Source organism: Nannobrachium achirus (genome assembly GCF_963921795.1).
Source record: "Nannobrachium achirus genome assembly, chromosome: 12".
Taxonomy (NCBI): domain Eukaryota; kingdom Metazoa; phylum Chordata; class Actinopteri; order Myctophiformes; family Myctophidae; genus Nannobrachium; species Nannobrachium achirus.
Window position 1 is genome coordinate 27,492,038 of NC_137832.1, and position 19,936 is coordinate 27,511,973.

General features: G+C 38.4%; 3 protein-coding genes across 3 annotated transcripts in view; 2 read left to right on the plus strand and 1 right to left on the minus strand.

Moving 5' to 3' along the window:
• Positions 1 to 9,356, plus strand: part of aak1a (AP2 associated kinase 1a) — a 40,194-nt gene extending 30,838 nt beyond the window's left edge. The window contains exon 20 of the mRNA XM_080739573.1: positions 6,539 to 9,356. Within this exon, the coding sequence (XP_080595699.1) occupies positions 6,539 to 7,437 (899 nt within the window). The 3' untranslated portion in view covers positions 7,438 to 9,356. The remainder of the gene's footprint in view (positions 1 to 6,538) is intronic.
• An 840-nt stretch (positions 9,357 to 10,196) lies between these two features.
• med22 (mediator complex subunit 22) lies at positions 10,197 to 14,922 on the plus strand. Its single transcript, XM_080739655.1, has 4 exons — positions 10,197 to 10,332; positions 11,688 to 11,852; positions 12,384 to 12,464; positions 13,269 to 14,922. Exons 2-4 carry the CDS (start codon positions 11,730 to 11,732, stop codon positions 13,485 to 13,487), a joined length of 423 nt encoding a protein of 140 aa, XP_080595781.1. The 5' UTR covers positions 10,197 to 10,332; positions 11,688 to 11,729; the 3' UTR covers positions 13,488 to 14,922.
• Positions 14,923 to 16,040: 1,118 nt separating this feature from the next.
• cUnh9orf78 (chromosome Un C9orf78 homolog) lies at positions 16,041 to 19,696 on the minus strand. Its single transcript, XM_080738923.1, has 9 exons — positions 19,559 to 19,696; positions 19,075 to 19,134; positions 18,917 to 18,968; positions 18,729 to 18,799; positions 18,493 to 18,573; positions 17,895 to 18,092; positions 17,599 to 17,735; positions 17,392 to 17,499; positions 16,041 to 17,207 (listed from the first exon to the last, which is right to left on the minus strand). Exons 1-9 carry the CDS (start codon positions 19,636 to 19,638, stop codon positions 17,107 to 17,109), a joined length of 888 nt encoding a protein of 295 aa, XP_080595049.1. The 5' UTR covers positions 19,639 to 19,696; the 3' UTR covers positions 16,041 to 17,106.
• Positions 19,697 to 19,936: the final 240 nt, after the last annotated feature.

A 19,936-nucleotide genomic window follows, 5' to 3' on the forward strand; every position in this document is an offset into this window, starting at 1 on the left:
ACCGAGTGCCGCGCTGCGAGCTTGTAGATCTGCTATTTTTGAAAAATCGTGAAAATTAGAATTTTGACCCAATTCTATAAGTGTCTTTTGAATCCTTCTAAGGTTTTTTGAAAAACCTGTGTTTCTATGTCAGCAATCTGGCCAGCCGGTCCTTTTCACTTAACTGGAGCTCAGTTAGTCTGTTCTTGAGAGACTACTATGTCAGTGGTTCTCAAACCTTTTCATGTGAAGGACCCCCAAAATTATATTTATTTGTCCACGGACCCGAATTTCAAAATATTTAGTTCCAGGGACCACCCAGAAGCAAAACTTGAGTTACAAACGTTCGCTTTGAAAATACATATATTCAAAGATTTGCACACATTTTCACGACTTTTTCAAAAATAGCAGATCTACAAGCTTGCAGTGCGCGCTGTGAGCTTGTATATCTGCTATTTTTCACCGGTTAAAGCATTCAATAATCCTAGGCCTAAATGGGTTAATGGCCAAAATGGGATTGAAAAAAGAATTGAATACAGCAATCGCCTCTCAAAGTTAGGATGTACGTTCAAAGTTAGGATGTACGTTCTTCTACTCTCTCCCTGAAATTATGCAGCTGTATTGAGATAACACCCAGCTTACTCTCTATCTCTGTCTTTCTCTTCCTTACCCCTGTTTGTCATTTGCATCTTTCTGTTCATCATCCTGACCTCATCCTCATCAACTCTTCACCTTTACGGTCTATGTTAACATGACTTATACTTTTGCTTGTTTTTTCACGCTCTTACACTCCCCCTGGCATTTCCATGTCCATCTCTCTCTTTTTTTCTGTTTCTCTCTCTCTCTTGCACGTTTCAGGTGGTCACTCGCGCAGCAACAGTGGCAGTTCAGAGTCCAGCATCCCCAACTTGGCCCGCCCTCTCCTGCTGGTGGATCAGCTCATCGACCTATAGGGGTTGTGGGAGAGAGGTTGAAGGGGCGGTGTGCAATCATAAGAAAGGGGTATAGAGATGGGGGGGAGAAGCAGAGGCACTTTGGTTTGATTTATACTTCATCGCACGACCCTTTTGATGAGTGTTATTCCACGAAAATACGTACTTTATGTTGAGCAAGTGTCGTACGATATTGTATAAATTAGCCTTTATTGTAGCACCTTATAAGGTGAAGCTGAGGAGCCAGCATAGATCTCTTTATGTGCCTCCTCGGCCTCAACTCCATCTCAACCTTGCCTGATGAGCTCATTTTTAAACATCCAAGGCTGACCATTGACATTTCCATTCTGGAAACGGGCGCAAGACGAATTTAGACGTTGTCGTACAATAAGTGTTCGACAAAAATGAGGTATCTTTCAGCCGAAGTATTGAAAATACGTAATTTTTGTTGTACAAAAAAACTCTAAATGAACCTTTATATTAACCCCTTGGCACTTGTCTGCTTCTGTCCTGGCTGCTGCTTCTGTCCATGCTTTCCTCATACTGTCAATCATTGACATCGCTCATCCAGTGTGCTGCCATGGGGACCACCCTGGGCATTACATGTGCATATTATCTGGCCCAAACCCACTACATTGTGTTCACTGTATTTGTATACTTGTTCAGGGTTGACGCCATATTCATACAAACCACCTTTCGGCAAACTCATATGTGTCATGGGTCTGACTGTAGCATGATCAGTGCAATGCTTTAACCCTCCTGGATAATTTGAACTTCTTGCATTAGCTTAGAACATTAGCTTTTGAACATGTGTAGTGAATGCCTATTGGAGGCTAACTATGGACCAGGCAACAACACACCCAAAGTGAATTATCAGCTGCTTGCATTGTTAGAAGAACTAACGTGACCATAAACTAGGAAGTGACCAATGCTAATGTTGTGGTTCACTGCAAAACTAGAACAAGGAAGATTCTGCTGCTTTTCAAATGGGTTGGATGAATGCAATCTCAATGCACACGAGGAATCTGTGCCATTTATTGTCATCCAATCATTTGAATTCTATATAACTATTCCGAGATACACCCAAATAGTAAGTAACCTTGTGTGTGATATTTGCTTTAGTTAAGCTGATCTTTGACGCAGTGTAAAAATTGCAGTTTTGCCCTACTTGTGATTTTGTTGTTACCTCATTGTGGCTCTGTGGAGCTGGTGTTTCTTTTCCTGGTACTGTAGCCGTGGAAACTATCAATCATAATGATAGATTGAAATCATGAAAACTGAGGAAACCAATGTGAATCATGAATTAGCTGACTATTTTTCTGTGACTTTTTGTCATGGGAGCACACTTGGCATCACCTACAATGCATGTTAAAAACTATGAAGGACTTGGTTGGGCTTTTCTTTTGTGAATGGGTTAGAATTAATATCTTTATCTTTGCTATCCCATTGGCAAGAAAGGTGGAAAGAAAAGGGATGGTAAACATGCCAAAGTTAGAATGTTTCAAGGTGTGCCAGCTTTGCCAAAATTGCCATTATGTCTGGTCTCAGGGTCTGTGAAGTTGAGAAGATTGTTTCTGTACGCCACTATAGAGAGCAAGTGGGAATGTGTTTCATCCATTTATGCAGTGTAGGTTTGATCATTTTACATGGTGTTGTCTCCTCTTTAACCACGTGAATCCTAGCATCCCTTTTCTGGGTATGTCATATAACAAGGCGAACATTTGGCAAAAAGAACCGATCTTCAAGCTCACAACGTCTTTTATGCGCTTGTAGATCTGCTATGTTCGCCATTTGACATGCAATGAAGTATATAGGATCTGTGGTTTATGTGTGATGTTGCACATGTTTACTCCCTCTCCCTTCTTATTCACATCCTCTTTGTCTTGTACTTATCTTTCTTGTCCCTCTCCTCGTGTGCCACATTTCCTTGATGTCGCTTCCCCCTGCAGTAGATCAGTGTAAAATTCATTTCCATTCTGGAAAGAAATACTTACCCATTCATTTGTATATAAAACCACTGTTTAGATTTCCGCAATTGTCCCTGGCAGCACTAGTAAGTGTTCAATATGTAGAAGCATTTCGTATATCATATGAATAAATGTGACATGATAGTAAATTAGGATGAATGTATGAAGTGCGTATCAATATGAAATCTATAAAAAGTACAAAATATAGAAAGTTTTTATTTCTCTGTATTATTTGCTAAGCTGTATTTTCTAAGAGTGTTTAAGAGTGCAATGATGAGTCCTCTTTTGTCCAAAGTCCTTTTGTCTATTTCTCCATTCGTGTCAAAGAGCATCAGCTGCAACTCTGCTCTTGTGACTAATCTCATTGGGATTAAGCACTCATTTCAAGTTATTTTCATAATGTTATTTATTTGACTTATACTGTAGTTGCATGACTGGAATAGGTTTCCTCAACATCTTGGAAACGGTAACTCTCAGTGCGAGGCAGAGCTTATGACGGAACATGCTTCTTGATACCTCTGATCCGTAACCCTCTCGGTTTCTTTCTAAACTTTATTTCAGACACGATAGGTCCATGTAAAAACATGTATACAAAAACAGACAATAACAACACAGAGATATACAGTACCAGACTGTTTTCACTCAATTAATAGCATATCATATGCTGAGCAGAGCCACACATGAATCTTACAAACCAACTGTACAACTGACTTAAATTACATGGGAAGATGGATTAAGTCCTTAAACCCAATGAGCATTCCCTTTTCATTTGAATTGCCTTCAGCCCAGATGAAAGTCACGAAACATCCTTGGCATATAGACAGACGTTACCATTGTATAGTGCATATCACATCAGTTGCTGAATATATCAGAAATTACACTGGCATTGGAACTGAAACCTCCAGTTAACTATTACATGAAGTGTTTAACTATGTTTTTCCAAAACGTAAAAATGCATTAAAAGCATAACTTTCCATTGAGATCATGTAACCATTATATATGCTTTAAGTTAAAGTTATTTCCTCTTTTGTGAAATGAATAATGGTTCTATTCTCACTTCCTCCCAAAGTCATATAGACGGTTTCATTTCAGTGCTCTCATGTTGTTTGCAAACAAGCGACTGTAGCCTAATATACTGTAGATATGTGGATAATCCCACAAGACAATTTATCCCATTATAATTTTATTTCCATGTTCGTAATGTCACAATAATAATTGTTCATAACTAGCTAACCTATTAGCTGACTGACAAGCAAGGCTTTGCTTATTTTGTATCCAGGAAATGGAAAGAAGGTTAATTGCTTGAAACATATTAGCAGTTTGAAACCGTCTACATTTTAAGGTTAGTCACAGATATGTGGCCTGTGGGTCATTATAAGAATTGCGTCAATTATGCGACAAATAATTAGTCACTAAAACTGCTTTTGTTTTGTTGTTTTTCCACAAGTAATGTTGAACAGTGCAGCCATTTAAAGGTTTTGGTGTGGCTAACCTATGCAATTCTTCGATAATGCTTACAATATTCTTAGACACCACAGTGCTGTATTCTGTAGACTTCTAGCCTTGCCCGTGTAGTCTTACTTGTGTTGCTGTGTGTGGAACCGATGTACATAGTGTGTTGGTTGGGTTTAAACAGTGACCAGTATAATTACTTTGATTATATCAAAAGTTATGATTTGGCAGAAAATGTCCATAATATGTCTAAGCAGAATTATTATCCAGTGTGTACTTATATTTTTATGAATTGAGGGGAAAGAAATAGTAAAGAAAATTAAAGGGACATTGAATAAAACTTGTAAATGTGAATGTAACTTCAGTCTCTTGGGTCTTTCTGTATTTTAATTGTTCTACCAAAAAAGCAGGGGCTTGCACTCTTTGTTTTTGGGCTATTTTGAATATTCTGTATTGAATTAATATTCAGATACTGTATTTATTTCTCTTTAACTGATAGGCTATTCCTTCCCTTGGTCAGTCATGTCAAAATTTGTCTAAAATCAAATCCTACTTTATGGTGGCAGCTAGGACGCTCTATCTCACTAACCCAAGGTTGCCCAATTGAGCAACCTTGGTGATAACGGCACCCAGAGAGAATAATCTCTTGATCACGTGTATCACTTTGTTATTGTGTATCAACACTTACAACTCACTCTCACTCTCAGTGCCTTTTCCTTTCGGCTGACAGAACAGTGCCATAAGATTTAAAGGGACTTACCAGTGTTTTCATTTTTATGTTTATATATTGTCAAAATTGAATCCTTCTGCTTATCATTATACTTTATCTGATATTACACCTCACCCACATTGATTTACAATATTGTGAATTATGTTTTTTAAGGTTAAGTTACTGTCAACTGTCCATATTATCGCTTTCTATCTGAAATTCCATCTGTATAGATTTAGTGACACCTGCTTTCCAAGGGGAATTAAAGTACCTCTTTGGTTTTAAGCAACATCTAGCATGTGCCAAGCAGGAACAATATAGTTCTAGCCCTAGAGATGGTGTTTGAACTGAAAGCTGGTACTTTCCTTTAATGGCTGCCACTAACCATCTTCCCTAGAGCTGCCAGTTAACAGCTGCTGCCTACACTGCTGAGGTAAGACTGTTCTGTCTCTGCTTCTCTGTGTCTGTCCCTGGCTTCTAACAATATTGTGATTCCAGTGAGTGCTTTGGCTTCTTGTTTTCCATGGACCTACTCATTCCTCTCCAAGCTCCTTCCTCATTCAACAGTGTCTGCTCCAACCCCCAAAATCCAAACCTGCTGTCACCCTGTCAGCTACTTTTTTGACTCTGTGATCCAGGCTGAGCAAGGCAGGTTTTTGCTGCTGGTTGAGTAAATGTACATAAAGGATTGTGCAGCTGTTAAGAAAGCAATTTGCTGAACCAAGGTAATTTTATGTCGTAGTGGTAGTGATGGCTCGTCATGTCTGTGTTGTATTAGTAGTTCTGTAGAGTAGAGTATGTCTAGTGTTTTTTGTTGCACTTATGGTCACTTGTGACTGTAAGGCCACTTCCATCGTTTGCCTAGTGTTAAGACACTCTGATATATAAGCTTTGAAGGACAGCTGGACTTAACACTGCTGGAACTGTAGGTGAGGTTTCTTGTAACTGATATTTATGTGTTAAATACTAGAACAGGGGTCTTCAACGTTTTCAGGCCAAGGACGGACCCCTTAGTTGAGAAAGAGATGAAGCAGGGACCCCCATAGGTTCCATTTAGTTTCATCGTTTGAAGGCACAATATTCAGTGTATTTTGGTTTCATGTCAATTTGTGTTTTTTCAGATATTTAACCACTTGAACCGTCAATGCTTATTAAACTTGACCTTTCACTGTCTGCTCTTTTTCCCCTCTACACCTAACCTCTTGCCAGAAATAGCCGATATACAAGCTCACAAGGCCTCGTGCTGCGAGGCGTTGTGAGCTTGTAGATCTGATATTTTTGTCTTAAGTTCTATATGGATGAATATGGATGCTAGGGTTCAAGTGGTTAATATAAAGAAGGAGAAAAAAGGTTCTATCACACAAAGATTTGGAGGACCCCCTGTAGTAACTCCGAGGGGGTCCCGGACCCCCCCTGTTGAAGACTGTTGTACTAGAACATGCCTGCAAATTTGGTTCCTCTTTTTAATTAATTTTTTTTGCCTTTTCTCTGTGCTGCAGACCTAAAAGGAGAGAGTAACGGCTACTCTGTGCTCAGCGAGCAGGGTGAGGCGGCTGCACCGGCATTAGAGGCTGAAGCAGATGAGGGCTGTGTTCACTCCAGTGAGGAAGAAGAGGACGAAATGGAGGAGGAGGAGGAGGAGGAGGAAGAGAAGGAGGAGGCTAAGATGGAAGAACAGCACAGCCGGGGAGCAGCAGAGAGTGAGGCAGGAACCCATGACTGCAGTGGCTCCAGACCATTGTTACTAGACTCTGAAGATGAAGAGGAGCAAGGGCCTGCGTTATACCACCAACCATCACAACACTCTGTATTACCAACACACGCGACTCCTGACTTCCATCCAGAAGCTCCAAACACTTTTGCTCAGAATCATTTACAGCCGGCACCCCAACCAACAAGGGGGACCGATGCAGTTCCAGATGTCTTCTCTAAAGCCCCATTTCGGATCTCACAAGATGAAGCGAGCGACGTGTTTGCCAATGCTCCGTTCTTCCGTGCCCCCTCCGCAACGCCACACAACATGGATGTGTTCATGCAGGCTCCTTTTGGGAGGAAAAAAGAGGCCACAGCAGTCGATAGTATGTCACCTCAACCCAAGACCCATCCATACACTCATCCCACTGTAGCTCACTCGGTAACACCTGAACAAGCAGTGCTTGGCCAGGTTGCCCCACAACCATTCCGCCCACAAGCTCTGGCCAAATATTCTCGACACTTTGAGGGACCTTTGCCCCAGCAGCCGGTAGCAGCTCACAGAGTTGTGTCTAATGTGAGCAGACAAGCGGCTGTGGGCTCAGTGGCTGTTGGACCGCTTCACTCGTGGACCTCAGAGGTGGGTGCTGTAGACCCATTTGTTTCTGCACCCTTTCACCTCAAGGCTCCACAAGAAAAGCCCTAAAGGAAGGCACAGATATGGGCTGTATGTATTGGAGCCACTAAATTATGCACATTGAAACAGGCACACTGCATGCTGTCACCAGCGCTTTGGCTGGACTGCAGGCCTTCATGGATCTCATTCTTAGATGGCTCGAATTAGTTTTAATAGTAGTAGATGGTCTTCACTATACTTAAATGCTGCAATAGGATAAGGAAGTTGACGTCAGTCCCTGTTGGCTTTTTTTTCTTGTCCTTTTCGTTAATATCATGAAGTGTCACGCAACCTTCGGTACGCACTCACAGAGGATTATGGTAGTCAATATTAGTTTCTTTTCCTGCCTACCTCAGTTACAGTTTGACATATCAGCTCTTAAATATTGCTCAGTTAGGGACTAATTTATCTCAACCTTTTGGCAGTTTCGCTTCCTGGACATTTGAGCTTTACTGTGAAACTGTACCTTTAGACTGACATTGCCACATTAAACTTCCATTCCTCTGACACAGGTTTCTAAGAATGGAAGTGCTGAGCTTGGTCAGCTCATATGATCATAGACTTGACAAAGGCTTAAAATGAAGAAGAAGAAGAAGAAAAAGAGCCCTTATAGCACTTGTAATTTACGAAGCTATGATACAGCCTCATGTCTCATTCATTCATAGGAATTGAACTGCAATTATATTACCTTTCTTATGCTCTCCCATCCCACTGAATACTCCTCTTCCCTCCTCCCTTTGTCTCAGTATGTAGGATGAAAGGCGTTGCATCTGAACAGTACTGTTATGCCTGATATTTTTACCTTAATCAGATGCTGGATAATAATGGATTGACATTTAACACAATTATGTTTAATGATTTTGAAATTGTACTCAATGTCAGTCTAACTAGTCTGTCTCTGTCATGTGTATTGTGTTGTGTTTATGGATCCTGCCCTGTGTCTGTGTGATGAAAATGTTAACATAGGGCCTATTCTACATAACATGCCAGCCTTATATGAATGCATACCGATACCCAATACAGTCAAATCATTCCTGTTATAGGTTGTGTGGGCCTTAAAATGTACCTTCATTTGTTGCTTTATTTTTGTTTTAAAGTCAGTTTTTAAGTTTCTGCTAAAAACCCACTGTCTCACACACACACACACACACGTCCACATTATGCACAACATACAGTAGCTGCCATTTTGTTGTATATTCTAATCAGCCGACTGGATTTACTGGATCATATTTTTGCACTCGCAATGACAACCAAATGCTTCTGAACAATCGTGTTCCTTTTGCTGTCTCCAGTCAGTGTGCACATCAACCTGGACTCTTCTTTTATTTTATATTTTACATCATTCATCTTCATTTATTACCCCCATCTCTGAATTTGTACTGGCTGGTTGTGATTTCCAAGCACCTGAAGTGAAAATACTACATGCACAAATAACTCTCTAACCAATGCTTGCCTTAAGCACTGTGCAATTAACTACAGCTCTTGTGCTTCATGTTATGATACAGAGGATTGTAATCGTCTCAATTGAGCCCTCATAGTGGTGAGTTTTTTCTTTCTTTTTGGTTAAAAGTTTCTATAACCTTATGAAAATGTTGTTGCCTTTTACTCTGTGAAGTCTTGAGGCACCTTTTCCACCCCTACATGGCACATTTAAGAATGGACTACCAACACATAATTCATGTCAAAGTGTGATCCTTCCTTATGTTAACATGTAAATCAGCTTACTTTTTTCATGTTGGAGTGTACAATCTTTTATAAATGCTTACTTAATGTCACTCAACCTCTGTAAATGAAGGTTGCACAAAGCCGCTGACAAACTGTCAGTCCGTTTCTAACTAAGAGTGTTTTGATGATAACAAGTATGAGCTTTATATAAAATGTATTTTGACCACAGTCTGTCAAATAAGAAACTTATGGCAGATTCAACAGCTTCAGATGCTGAACCCTAAAGCACTCATTATGAAAAATACTTGAGTCATGCTGCAAAGCTTGCCTTGAAAACTGTCATAAGAAAAATATTAAATGAATGTAAAACAAGCAACAGTGTCTGTCTGTCTTTTTTTTTTTCATAATTTAAACTGATATATGTATGTATGTATACAACCCGTCGTAAGCTATGGGTTATTCTTGAGTGACCGACTCCTCGTAGAGCTCAAGTTAAGACCGATTTACAGTTCCTCTCCCATCAGTATAAACTGAAACAATAAATAAAGGACAACTATACACACAGAGACTACCTTGTCTTGATCAATCGTCTGCTGTACTCAGTTTCATTGGCAGCTACCAGATTTTGCTCAGTATTTGCTAGACGTTTGCCCAAACTAGGCTATGTACTGTAGTGAAAACAGCAGATCTAACATTTGTTTTCTAATTTATGGAATATCTTACATCTTTCTTTAATGTATTAATTACTTTAATTTATTAATATGTATTTATTTTACAAAATTTAAGAAACAAAAATGTAAGGGACCCATAAAAATGTGTTTGGCTCTAGTCAGTGAGTTAGGCTTTATAATGGGGCGTCTGAATTGGCACCACTAGAGGTCAGTATATATGCATTTTGGTGAAATTGAACACATAATCCGAGTGTTTTTAAAAAGAAAACCGTTGCACCATTAGGTCTAGATTTAGAACATAAAACTTATAACGTCTAAAATAGATACTAACTAGACCATAGAACCATGACGTAACGTGTAACAGTAAGCGTTCCCTGAGTTCATTATTATTATTATTTTCAACGAGTGGAACCAATCACTTCATCTGTGAAAACACGGTTCCACTCGGCCGGACTCGGAAGCGGAAATGGTTAACAATAATTGTGCTTCATGCTTTGTGTAAATTCTTTTATGGGGTAATTCCATAGAGTTATAATAAGAGGGTAATTCTGAGCTATAAAGTAACATTTGGAAACAATGCAGTAGGAAGGTACGTATTATGGAAGTGTGTCAAATATTTTACTCAATGACACGTTACTTTACACATTTGCTTGTATAGCGGTATAGCCAGTATTTGCTCGCCGTGTCTGTTTCTTTTGTGCAACCGTTGAATGGACGTGTATGGTGGAAAATGTACTCAAATATTTTATTATGTAAAACATATCAATACTGCAATGTAGAATTGCTGTTAGGAAGCCACTCCAAAGTACCTATGAGAATGAGAGTGGAATCCTCATACCTTTCAATGTTATATGAGATACTTAAAGTGTGGTTCCTGTGGAAATAAGCCTCGGCTTTCTAGGATCTCCTTTTAGTTGACCTTGTACCAGTGATTTGTACTGTCATGAAACTGTACTTTTTTCTATTGCAAACTTCTAATAAATTCTTCAATCAAAAAAACCGCCAATGCATTTCAAGGAAGGGAAGGTTTCATGCCAGAGGATTTCTGCAAAAAAAAAAGAAACGCTCCATTCTCATTGAAATGCAGTGGTGGAATGGGGATTCCACTCTCTATCTCTCATATAGGTACTTTGGTGTGGCTTCAGCCTTACGTGTAAAAGTCCAGAATTAAAAATGTACTTAAGGTACCAAAAGTAAAAGTACTCATTATGCAGAATGTCCCATTTCAAGTTTTCAAATGTATAAAAATCTTGAAAATAGCAGAAGCTCACAGTAGATCGGCTATTTTCAAATGGCAGAGGGTTGAAGTGGTTCATGTACTGGCCTATGTTTTGTAATAATAATAATAACCAATCTACAAAGTAACTTGTAACTAAAGTTTTCAAATAATTCCAGTGGAGTAAAAGTGCAATATTTGGATCCGAGATGTAGTGGAGTAGAAGTAAAAGTATTGAATATAAATAAAGTAAGTGCAGTTCTTAAAGGACGATTTCACCACTTTTCAACCCTATCTTCATATAGTTGGTCATCATTAATGTTAAAAAATGGCACAATCTTTTTCTACAGTACTTGGTCTGTCTCATAGGAGGGCTGTGGGCAGTTCAGAAACAAGTCTGCCAGTGACATCATCGATGGGGAATCCAAGCTAATATAAACTACAGGCTTTCTATTCCTGAAAAGTTACAATGTTAAAATGGAAGCCACTGTAATAAATCAAATCTTATTAAGTGTCTCTGTTTGTGTCTCTTATCTCCTAAGAGACACAAACTGAGTAAAAAGAAATTGTGCAATTTTATCGTGAGCATTAGTGAGGACTTATACTGCTCTGGTGAGGACCAATTATATGAAGATGGGTTGAAAAGTGGTGAAGTCGTCCTTTAAGTAAAAGTTACTTTACACCACTGTTGTGATAATATGCCCATGTCCTGGATGTGTTTACGTCAGTGTCAGGTAAAGTTAAAAGCACGTTGCCGTCTCCTGAGCACGATGGCTACTCAGAGAGTCCTCCCGCAGAGCAAAGAGACACTCCTGCAGAACTACAACAAAAGACTTAAGGATGACATCAGATCCATTCTGGACAACTTCACAGAAATCATCAAAACAGCAAAGGTAGGGCTGTCACGATTATGACATTTTACATGGCGATTAATTGTCACTCAAATAATTGCGACTAACGATTTAATTGTGTTTTTGTCGTTAACAATTACATTTATGTTTGGCTTGTAGGCTTTGACGTTGCACATGACAGATATGAGCCATAACCTAAATATACAAAGACATTACTGACATATTTGACAACTTTATACTTAAAAAAGAACATTGATAGTGGAAATAGCCGATCTACAAGCTCACAACTTGCCGCGATGTGACGTGTTGTGAGCTTGTAGATCTGCTATTTCCATTATTTTTGAAATATATATGAAAGTTTTTCAACATAGAAACGATTATGACGATTATGTCAAATAATTGCGATTAGACGATTGTGTAATAATTGTGACAGGCCTAAGCAAAGGTAGCGTGCTCCCCCTCCGTCACAGTTTGTTAACATAATCTGACACTCCTTTGAGTCTCACTCTGATGATACTACTAGCTGTGGTCTATATGGGTTCTTTGATGTTTTGGAAAACATATTCTCAACAGATAGAAGACGAAACACAGGTCTCCCGAGCCACCCAAGGGGAGCAAGACCATTATGAGATGCACGTTAGAGCAGCAAACATTGTAAGTATTTTTTGTTGTCCACACATGATTCTTAAACAAGAGAAACACAACACAATCATATCAAATAAATGCTATCAACACATTAACCCATTTAGGGCCTAGAATTATTGAATGCTTTAACCAGTGAAAAATAGCAGATATACAAGCTCACAGCGCGGCACCGAGTGCCGCGCTGCGAGCTTGTAGATCTGCTATTTTTGAAAAAGTCGTGAAAATGTGTGCAAATCTTTGAATATATGTATTTTCAAAGCGAACGTTTGTAACTAAAATTTTGCTTCTGGGTGGTCCCTGGAACTAGATATTTTGAAATGGGGGTCCGTGGCCAAATAAATATCATTTTGGGGGTCCTTCACATGAAAAGGTTTGAGAACCACTGACATAGTGGTCTCTCAAGAACAGACTAACTGAGCTCCAGTTAAGTGAAAAGGACCTTTTCTTTGACGATGGCTAACCAGATTGCTGACATAGAAACATAGGTTTTTCAAAAAATCTTAGAAGGATTCAAAAGACACTTATAGAATCGGGTCAAAATTCTAATTTTGACGATTTAAAAAAAATAGCAGATCTACAAGCTGTGCCGCGCTGTGAGCTTGTATATCTGCTATTTTTCAATAGTTAAAGCATAAAATAATGATACACAAAATGTGTACCCGTTCTAAATGGGTTAAACCTCAAACGTTGCAGGGCCAAGGGAAGGGTTTTATTACGCCTTTGTGTGCATATCCTGTGTTTAAGTTGTAGTGTTTTCTCATATTGCTCTTACCCAAATCAAGACTTAGCTTTCTCGCTGTGTTCCTGTGACAGGTTCGTGCGGGTGAGTCGCTGATGAAGCTGGTCTCTGACCTGAAGCAGTTCCTGATTCTGAACGACTTCCCTTCTGTAAACGATGCAATCAGCCTCCAGAACCAGCAGCTCCGCTCACTGCAGGAGGAGTGTGACAAGAAACTCATAAATCTCCGTGACGAGATCGCCATCGACTTGTACGAGCTAGAGGAAGAATATTACTCATCCAGGTACAAGTAGGCTCATACAGGCCTTATTCCACCGCTCCTCCATAGCATCATGCTGTTCATTCACCACCAAGCCTCATGTAAGGTGTAATATCTTACCCCATTCCTTGCCCAAAAGCCTTAACACTGTGGTTACCTCAAATTTAGTTTAATATTGGCTACCATTTGCCATTAATTTTCAAACAATAAGTGACTGATCTTGACTAAATTATGCATAGTGGTATCATACAAAACATAACGAGCCACAAGGTTATATCTTCAGGTTGTAATTGATGATCAAGTGCCTTCATTTTATTATATGTCATGTTGTATATTACAATTGTCAAGTTTGTCAATAGTAGACCTTATATTTGCTGGATATTATGATTAAATTGACATAAAAAAATGTCTATGGACATTTTTCTAGGACTGTATAATTTCATTTGAAAATAAGTGGCAATGGGTTTGTTTTTTTAAAGAGTTCATATCTCAATATCTGGAGACAGGATACATTTGCTACCACAGCAGTTACCAAAGTTTTAGAACTTCCAATAAAGGTAATGTAAAAATGTGTTCAAATTCTGTGAATGGCTGTGTGCTTTACATGGTGAAGACTTCACAGTTTTGATGTTTTGTTCTTTGGCATCTATCCTGGGACTGGGATTCATAGAAATATTGACTGGACAATTTTAGGTAAAAAAAGAAAATTGTCTAAATTGGGTGGTGTTCCTATTTAACACTTAATGCACTGATGCTGTATTATTTATTCCTTAGTTCCACCGGGGTTAAAACATTGCTGGAGTGAATTGACCATGTTGCCTGAAGTACATGAAATCAGAAAAGCTTATTTACAAAATGTCACATTCAAAGTCCTTAAGGCAAATTCAGATATGGTCATTAATGGATGTTGGATATGTATCAAGGGAAATCATGCAATGAAAGCACGTGAAATACTTTATGGGGTAAACGATGTTCAAGGAACCAAAACTATGTAGAGAATAGTATTTTGAAAATGTACATTAATTTTAATAATAAACTTTACATGAATTCTTAATATATAATGCTATCTAAATTTACAAATAGTAAAAGTAAAGTGAAAAGCCTGTATGTGTAATTTTAAGTATGAACTGTAGACATATGTATGGGTTCGACTGTTTTCTGTTACTTTTTATTTTAGGTCAAATTTAAAACTAGTGCAGGTGAAAATCTATTAAAGGGGAGAACCACCCATTTTCATCACAAGCCAAGCCCCAAAATCAATCCTCCAGTTCTAGGCAACACAGAAGGGGGGGACTTCATAACACACAAATGTATATTAATGACAGTTAAATATTGAAAATGGGTGGTTCTCCCCTTTTAGGTTCCCAAGGTTTTGTTTTCTATAAATAGCCTAAATTCTGGTGGTGAATTTTATAGCTTCCTTCCGTCCTTAACTCTCCAGTGACTCTGTATCAGTTATCAGTTTAGACCCACGACCATTGAGAAATAAAGTAGAAACAAAACAGTTGTAGTTTGTCTAATTTGTTTTTGTGTAAGAAAGGGCTGAGAATTGTCTTTCTTTAAACTGCTTTTAGCATGCCAGATGTAGGGCTCCTTTCTGCCTTGCTGCACTCACTTGTTCTTTCTCTTCTCCACCACCAACTAATGCATAATATTGTACTTATATATGTTATTACATTGTATGCAGATTCCTCATTTAGTTTGAAACACCCTAGTTAATCCAGTGCCATAGTGGTTATGTAAAGAACTGGGATATTTTGGGTCTTGTCTCAAGCTTTTTAATCAGATAGATATAAAGCCTATAAAAACTAGTCTCCATACCAGCCCCTTATACAAGGATCATATAGAACTCGTAGCCAAGCTTTCATGCTCAATCCTAACTTTGTTGAGTGACGTAGTTGTGCAACAAAATATAAATATATCCCTATAAGGCCATGCCAGAACATCTAAGCTTTCTGTTCATACTGGCTGTTGTTTCATGGCCTTTTGCCTAATCCTTGTCTGTCCTCCTGTTTCTTGGGTCCCTTGACACATTTTTCCATATTCCTCTGCGCTTTTTGTGACTGGGCGCTCTTGTCTGCTCCTTTCTTGCTGTGCTGTGCTGATTCTATGCCTCCTATTGGTTTCTGTTCTGAAAAGCTACAGTCAATGGGACAGTACCGACCTACCCTTGTGTGAGGCCTACCGGCGACGAGACAGTTGGGCCTCCCCAGGTGGCAGCTGTGATTCTGCCCAGGGGGGCAGAGAAGACGATGCACCACCCTCACAGGAGAGTAACCCACAACACCATCTCAACGGACATGGGACCACATCTACAGAAAAACCTTGAAACACTGGAGAATATCAAGAACAGTTTGACACATAAAAGACCTAACATGGTTTGTATATAAAGGTATAGCCTAGGTCATTGCTAGTAATGTCTCCTTAGTGTTTTTTTTTTTTACTTGTATTCACATGGAGGTGGACTGGAATTTAAGACTTTGGAATGGAGCAATTCTACACCACCACAGGAGAAAAGACATCATACCATAAATAAGCTAATAATTTCATCCGAAAGAACAGAATCACATAGTGTAAATTTCACATTACAAATCTTTATTCATCAAGTTACATATTTCTGCTTCCATGGCATTGTTCAAAAAATATCTCGCATAGCCAGACAATGATTAATGCAAAGACTTAACCCCTGTCCATACTTCGACCGAAAAACCGAAGATTTTGGTCAAAAGGTCATTTTCGACAATAAAATATCCCTCGCAACTTCTGAAAAGCATTGGACTGAATTTGAGTTCGGAAATTTGCACGTCGGAAAACAACTCGGCGAACATTTTGGTTGAAGTATAGACGGCCTTTAAGGGTGATCGTGATCCTTCATATTGGGATAGTATCAGGATTGTTTTTCAAAGTAGTGAGAGTAGGTTTGTTAGCGCTGGGTTTTCTGCGTGGTTCTTGCTCCTACATTGAATTTTAATTTCCCCAGACTTCTATCTTTGATCGTCTGGCTATGCAAGACTACCTCATACTGTATATACAAGTTTCAAAAGATAGTTCAAACAATAAACAAAATTAAGTCTTGGAATTGTGTATTACTATTTGTTATGATGCATTTGTCAAAGTTCAGTTATGTTTATTCTAATTCAGTTCCGGTAGTGAAAATATATTGAAACTGGAACATAATTTAATAAAGTGAAACTCCTCTTGTTTGAGTCTCCCAGACTTAAGATAACAGTTTATTCCTATTGGTTCATAACTATTACAACAAAAAATCCAAACATACTGATTCCACCAAATGTACATTTTCCATTTTACACCAATGTTCAAGAATATTGCATTTTACCAAAACAATCGCATCAAACCATGTCTATTTTTGTCCTTTAAGTCAGACTGACCTTTGGAGTAACAGATGTATTTGAGCAAAATTAGCATTTAACACAACCCAATACAATAAGCACCCATATTGGTCGAATCTGAATAATGACAGAGAATTTAGGAAAATAAAACTACTGATTTACAAAAAAGAAAAAGGTTGTTCAACACAATTGGGAGTTCTTCTGTCAATAGTAACAATGTTTAGCATCAAATCTACAATATACAGTTCTATGGATATTAATAGAAAACAGGATGGTGATCAGGTTGAATTATAAATAAAAGACTCAGTACCGCCGATTCATCTTCTTGAACTTCTCGTAATGGTAGTCATCAGTGGCCTTCTCATTGTTAGGACGTTTGCGGTAGTTTTGTGGTGATGGTGCAGCTTATAAAAGATTTAAGATGGGTGTCATTTTATTCATTCCAGACTAAGTTTTTCATACAGGTACACAATTTATTTTATTCAAGTGTCTGAGGTAAGATACTCATTTAATATTAATTGTTTTGAGTGTAGTGTTTGGCAAACGGTCAAGCAGAGTTGCCTACACAACAAAACAACACTTGCTTACCTTCTGGACCTGGTTTCTCTGTGTCACCCACACGCAGTGGCCTTGCCTTAGGCTCTTCCTGTTTGTGTTTGTGGTGCCTCTGTGGTCCATTCACGTCCTCACGATAGACTTGAGAAGAGATTCATGCTGTTAGCCAGCTATACTTGTAATGTAAAATTTTTACAACACAAGAGTTTTACCCAACTTAAAACATTTGGTCGAACTCACAGCGGTTATGCTGGACATAGTTGACAGCAATGTTAGTGGGTACAAATGATGTGCCATGGTCTTTCTTCTTGTTTCTCTGCTCTGCCAGGAGCTTTGCTTTTGCTTCCTCTGTAAAGATGATGTTTTTTATCTTTGCACTAAAAAACAAGTTAAAGAAACACAAAAGCATGTAAGTGACATCGAAAATCATTTTGCCAGGATGCCAGGCATAAAATGGCAACCCAAAAATTGTAGAGACTTAAAAAACAATGTTAAGTAAGTCATAAACTGGTGCATGTCAACACTCTTCCACATACTCGATACCAAGGTCAACCTCAGGGATTCCACTCAGCATCTGATTGGACAACATCTCCTCTGTCTTCTTGGCTGAGTTGACCCTGATGTTCTCCGGTAGCTCATACAGTAAGTCCTCTGCATTCTTCACCTTCACCTTCTGTACCTCTGCCTCTACCAGCCCCTTCTTCTTTCTCAATTCTGTCTCAATGTATTTCATCCTGAGAGAGGAAGAACAATGGGTTGGTGGCATATTCAAAAGTTAAAGGACAACTTTGTCTTTTTACAACAAGGGTTCATATTTTAGATTGTAATTAGAGAAAAGAACAGATGAGTGTTAAAATGTTGTTACTGCTTTCTATCGTTTTAGCCATTTTAGCAATTCTGATTTCAGTGTGTGGGGGCATGCGTATAAGTGGCTAAATATGTATTTTTAGACAATAAGCTGGCGATTTATTTATTACTATTTACAGTAACACTACTCTCCCCCATAAGTCACATGTGCCCATGAAAGATTGTGATGCCTTGTGAGTAATATACCGGTATGCATGAAACATAAGTACAGCAAATCTGAAAGAGAATGTGTGCATTTTCAAGATTGAAAGTAGAAATGATGCATACATGTCTGCATCCTCATCTCTTCTATTTGTTTCGGCTGAGAAAGAGGTGCCCAGACTGAGGTCTGAGGTCTCTTCTTCTGTCCTGAAAAGAGAAGACATGATCAACATGATGAGTTGATGACACATGAAGAAAATATCACTGTTTTACTATATCCATGACATAAGATGGAATGTGCACATCAATGACATTCAGTTAATGCAACTTAAAATCATCAAAACAGTTCCAGGTTTCCTTACATGTCCCTATTCCGGTCTTTTACTTTCTTCATATCCACAACACCTCCTGTCTTCAGTTTAAATGGGTCATCCTGTAAAGGAAAGTGTTAAGTGTACAATGATGTGTATTTTTAAAATGTGTGCCAAATAAGGAAATGGTTAAATATTAAGTTGTTATAAATATTGTGGGTAAACAACAGGTCACTTACATCAATGTCAGAATCAAGAGGCAGATCCTCCCCCACCAATAAGGCGGCAAGACTAACAAGAAGGAAATGTAAACATTGGTTTATGTATTCACAACAATATATAAGTTAACCTTGGTAATGCAGAATTTTTTTTAATAGCCACTACACCACCCTTGTACCTGACACCAGTCTGTCTTTTCCGCAAACTCTGTAATTCTTTTGCCTCATCCACTTTGGCTCTAAATGAAGGGGAAAAAAACATGTTTTAATAAATAAATAAAGTTTTTTCAAAATATATTACAAAAAGCCAAGCATCCCTACATTTGGAGTGAATAAACAAGGATATATGCAGCAAGGTAGGTAAATAAGCAAGCAAGAAAGAAGTAAATAAGCAAATACAGAAAATAATTAGTACTTTTCCTTTTGGTACTTTAAGTACATTTTGATGCCAATACTTCTGTACTTTTATTCAAGTAAACTTTGCAATCCGGACTTTAACTTAAACAGCGTGTTTCTTTCTATATTGGAGTATATTGATACTTTTACTTTAGTAAAACATTTGAGTAGCCTATGTTTTCCACCACTGTTTAAAAGGACCCTGGTTAAACATTTCGGTTGGCTATTTGAGCTACTAGACAAACCGTTGAAGTTAGCATACATTACCTTACTTCTTCTGTTACCTCGTCTTCTTCCTCTAGATCAGACGAATCCCTTCTCTTCCGAAAGTTTCTATTTGAAGGCATTTTTGCTACTTTAATGAGGAGGATGTGACTGTTTCTGGGACTGTCGCGTATTGTTATTGTCGTCGGCCCGGGGGAATGATTTAAGCGACGTACCGCTTTATTCCACTACTTCCGTAAACAGGAATGACGACATCTATTATAATAATCTAACTTTGTTTATTGTTGTTGTTTTCGTACTTGTTTATTGCGTCTAATGCAGTGGTTCCCAAACGTTTTAATTTATTAATGAAATTACTTAGAAAAAAACTGTTTTTTTTTTATTCTTGAAAGTCTTGGGAATGTTTTTTGAAAATATTAA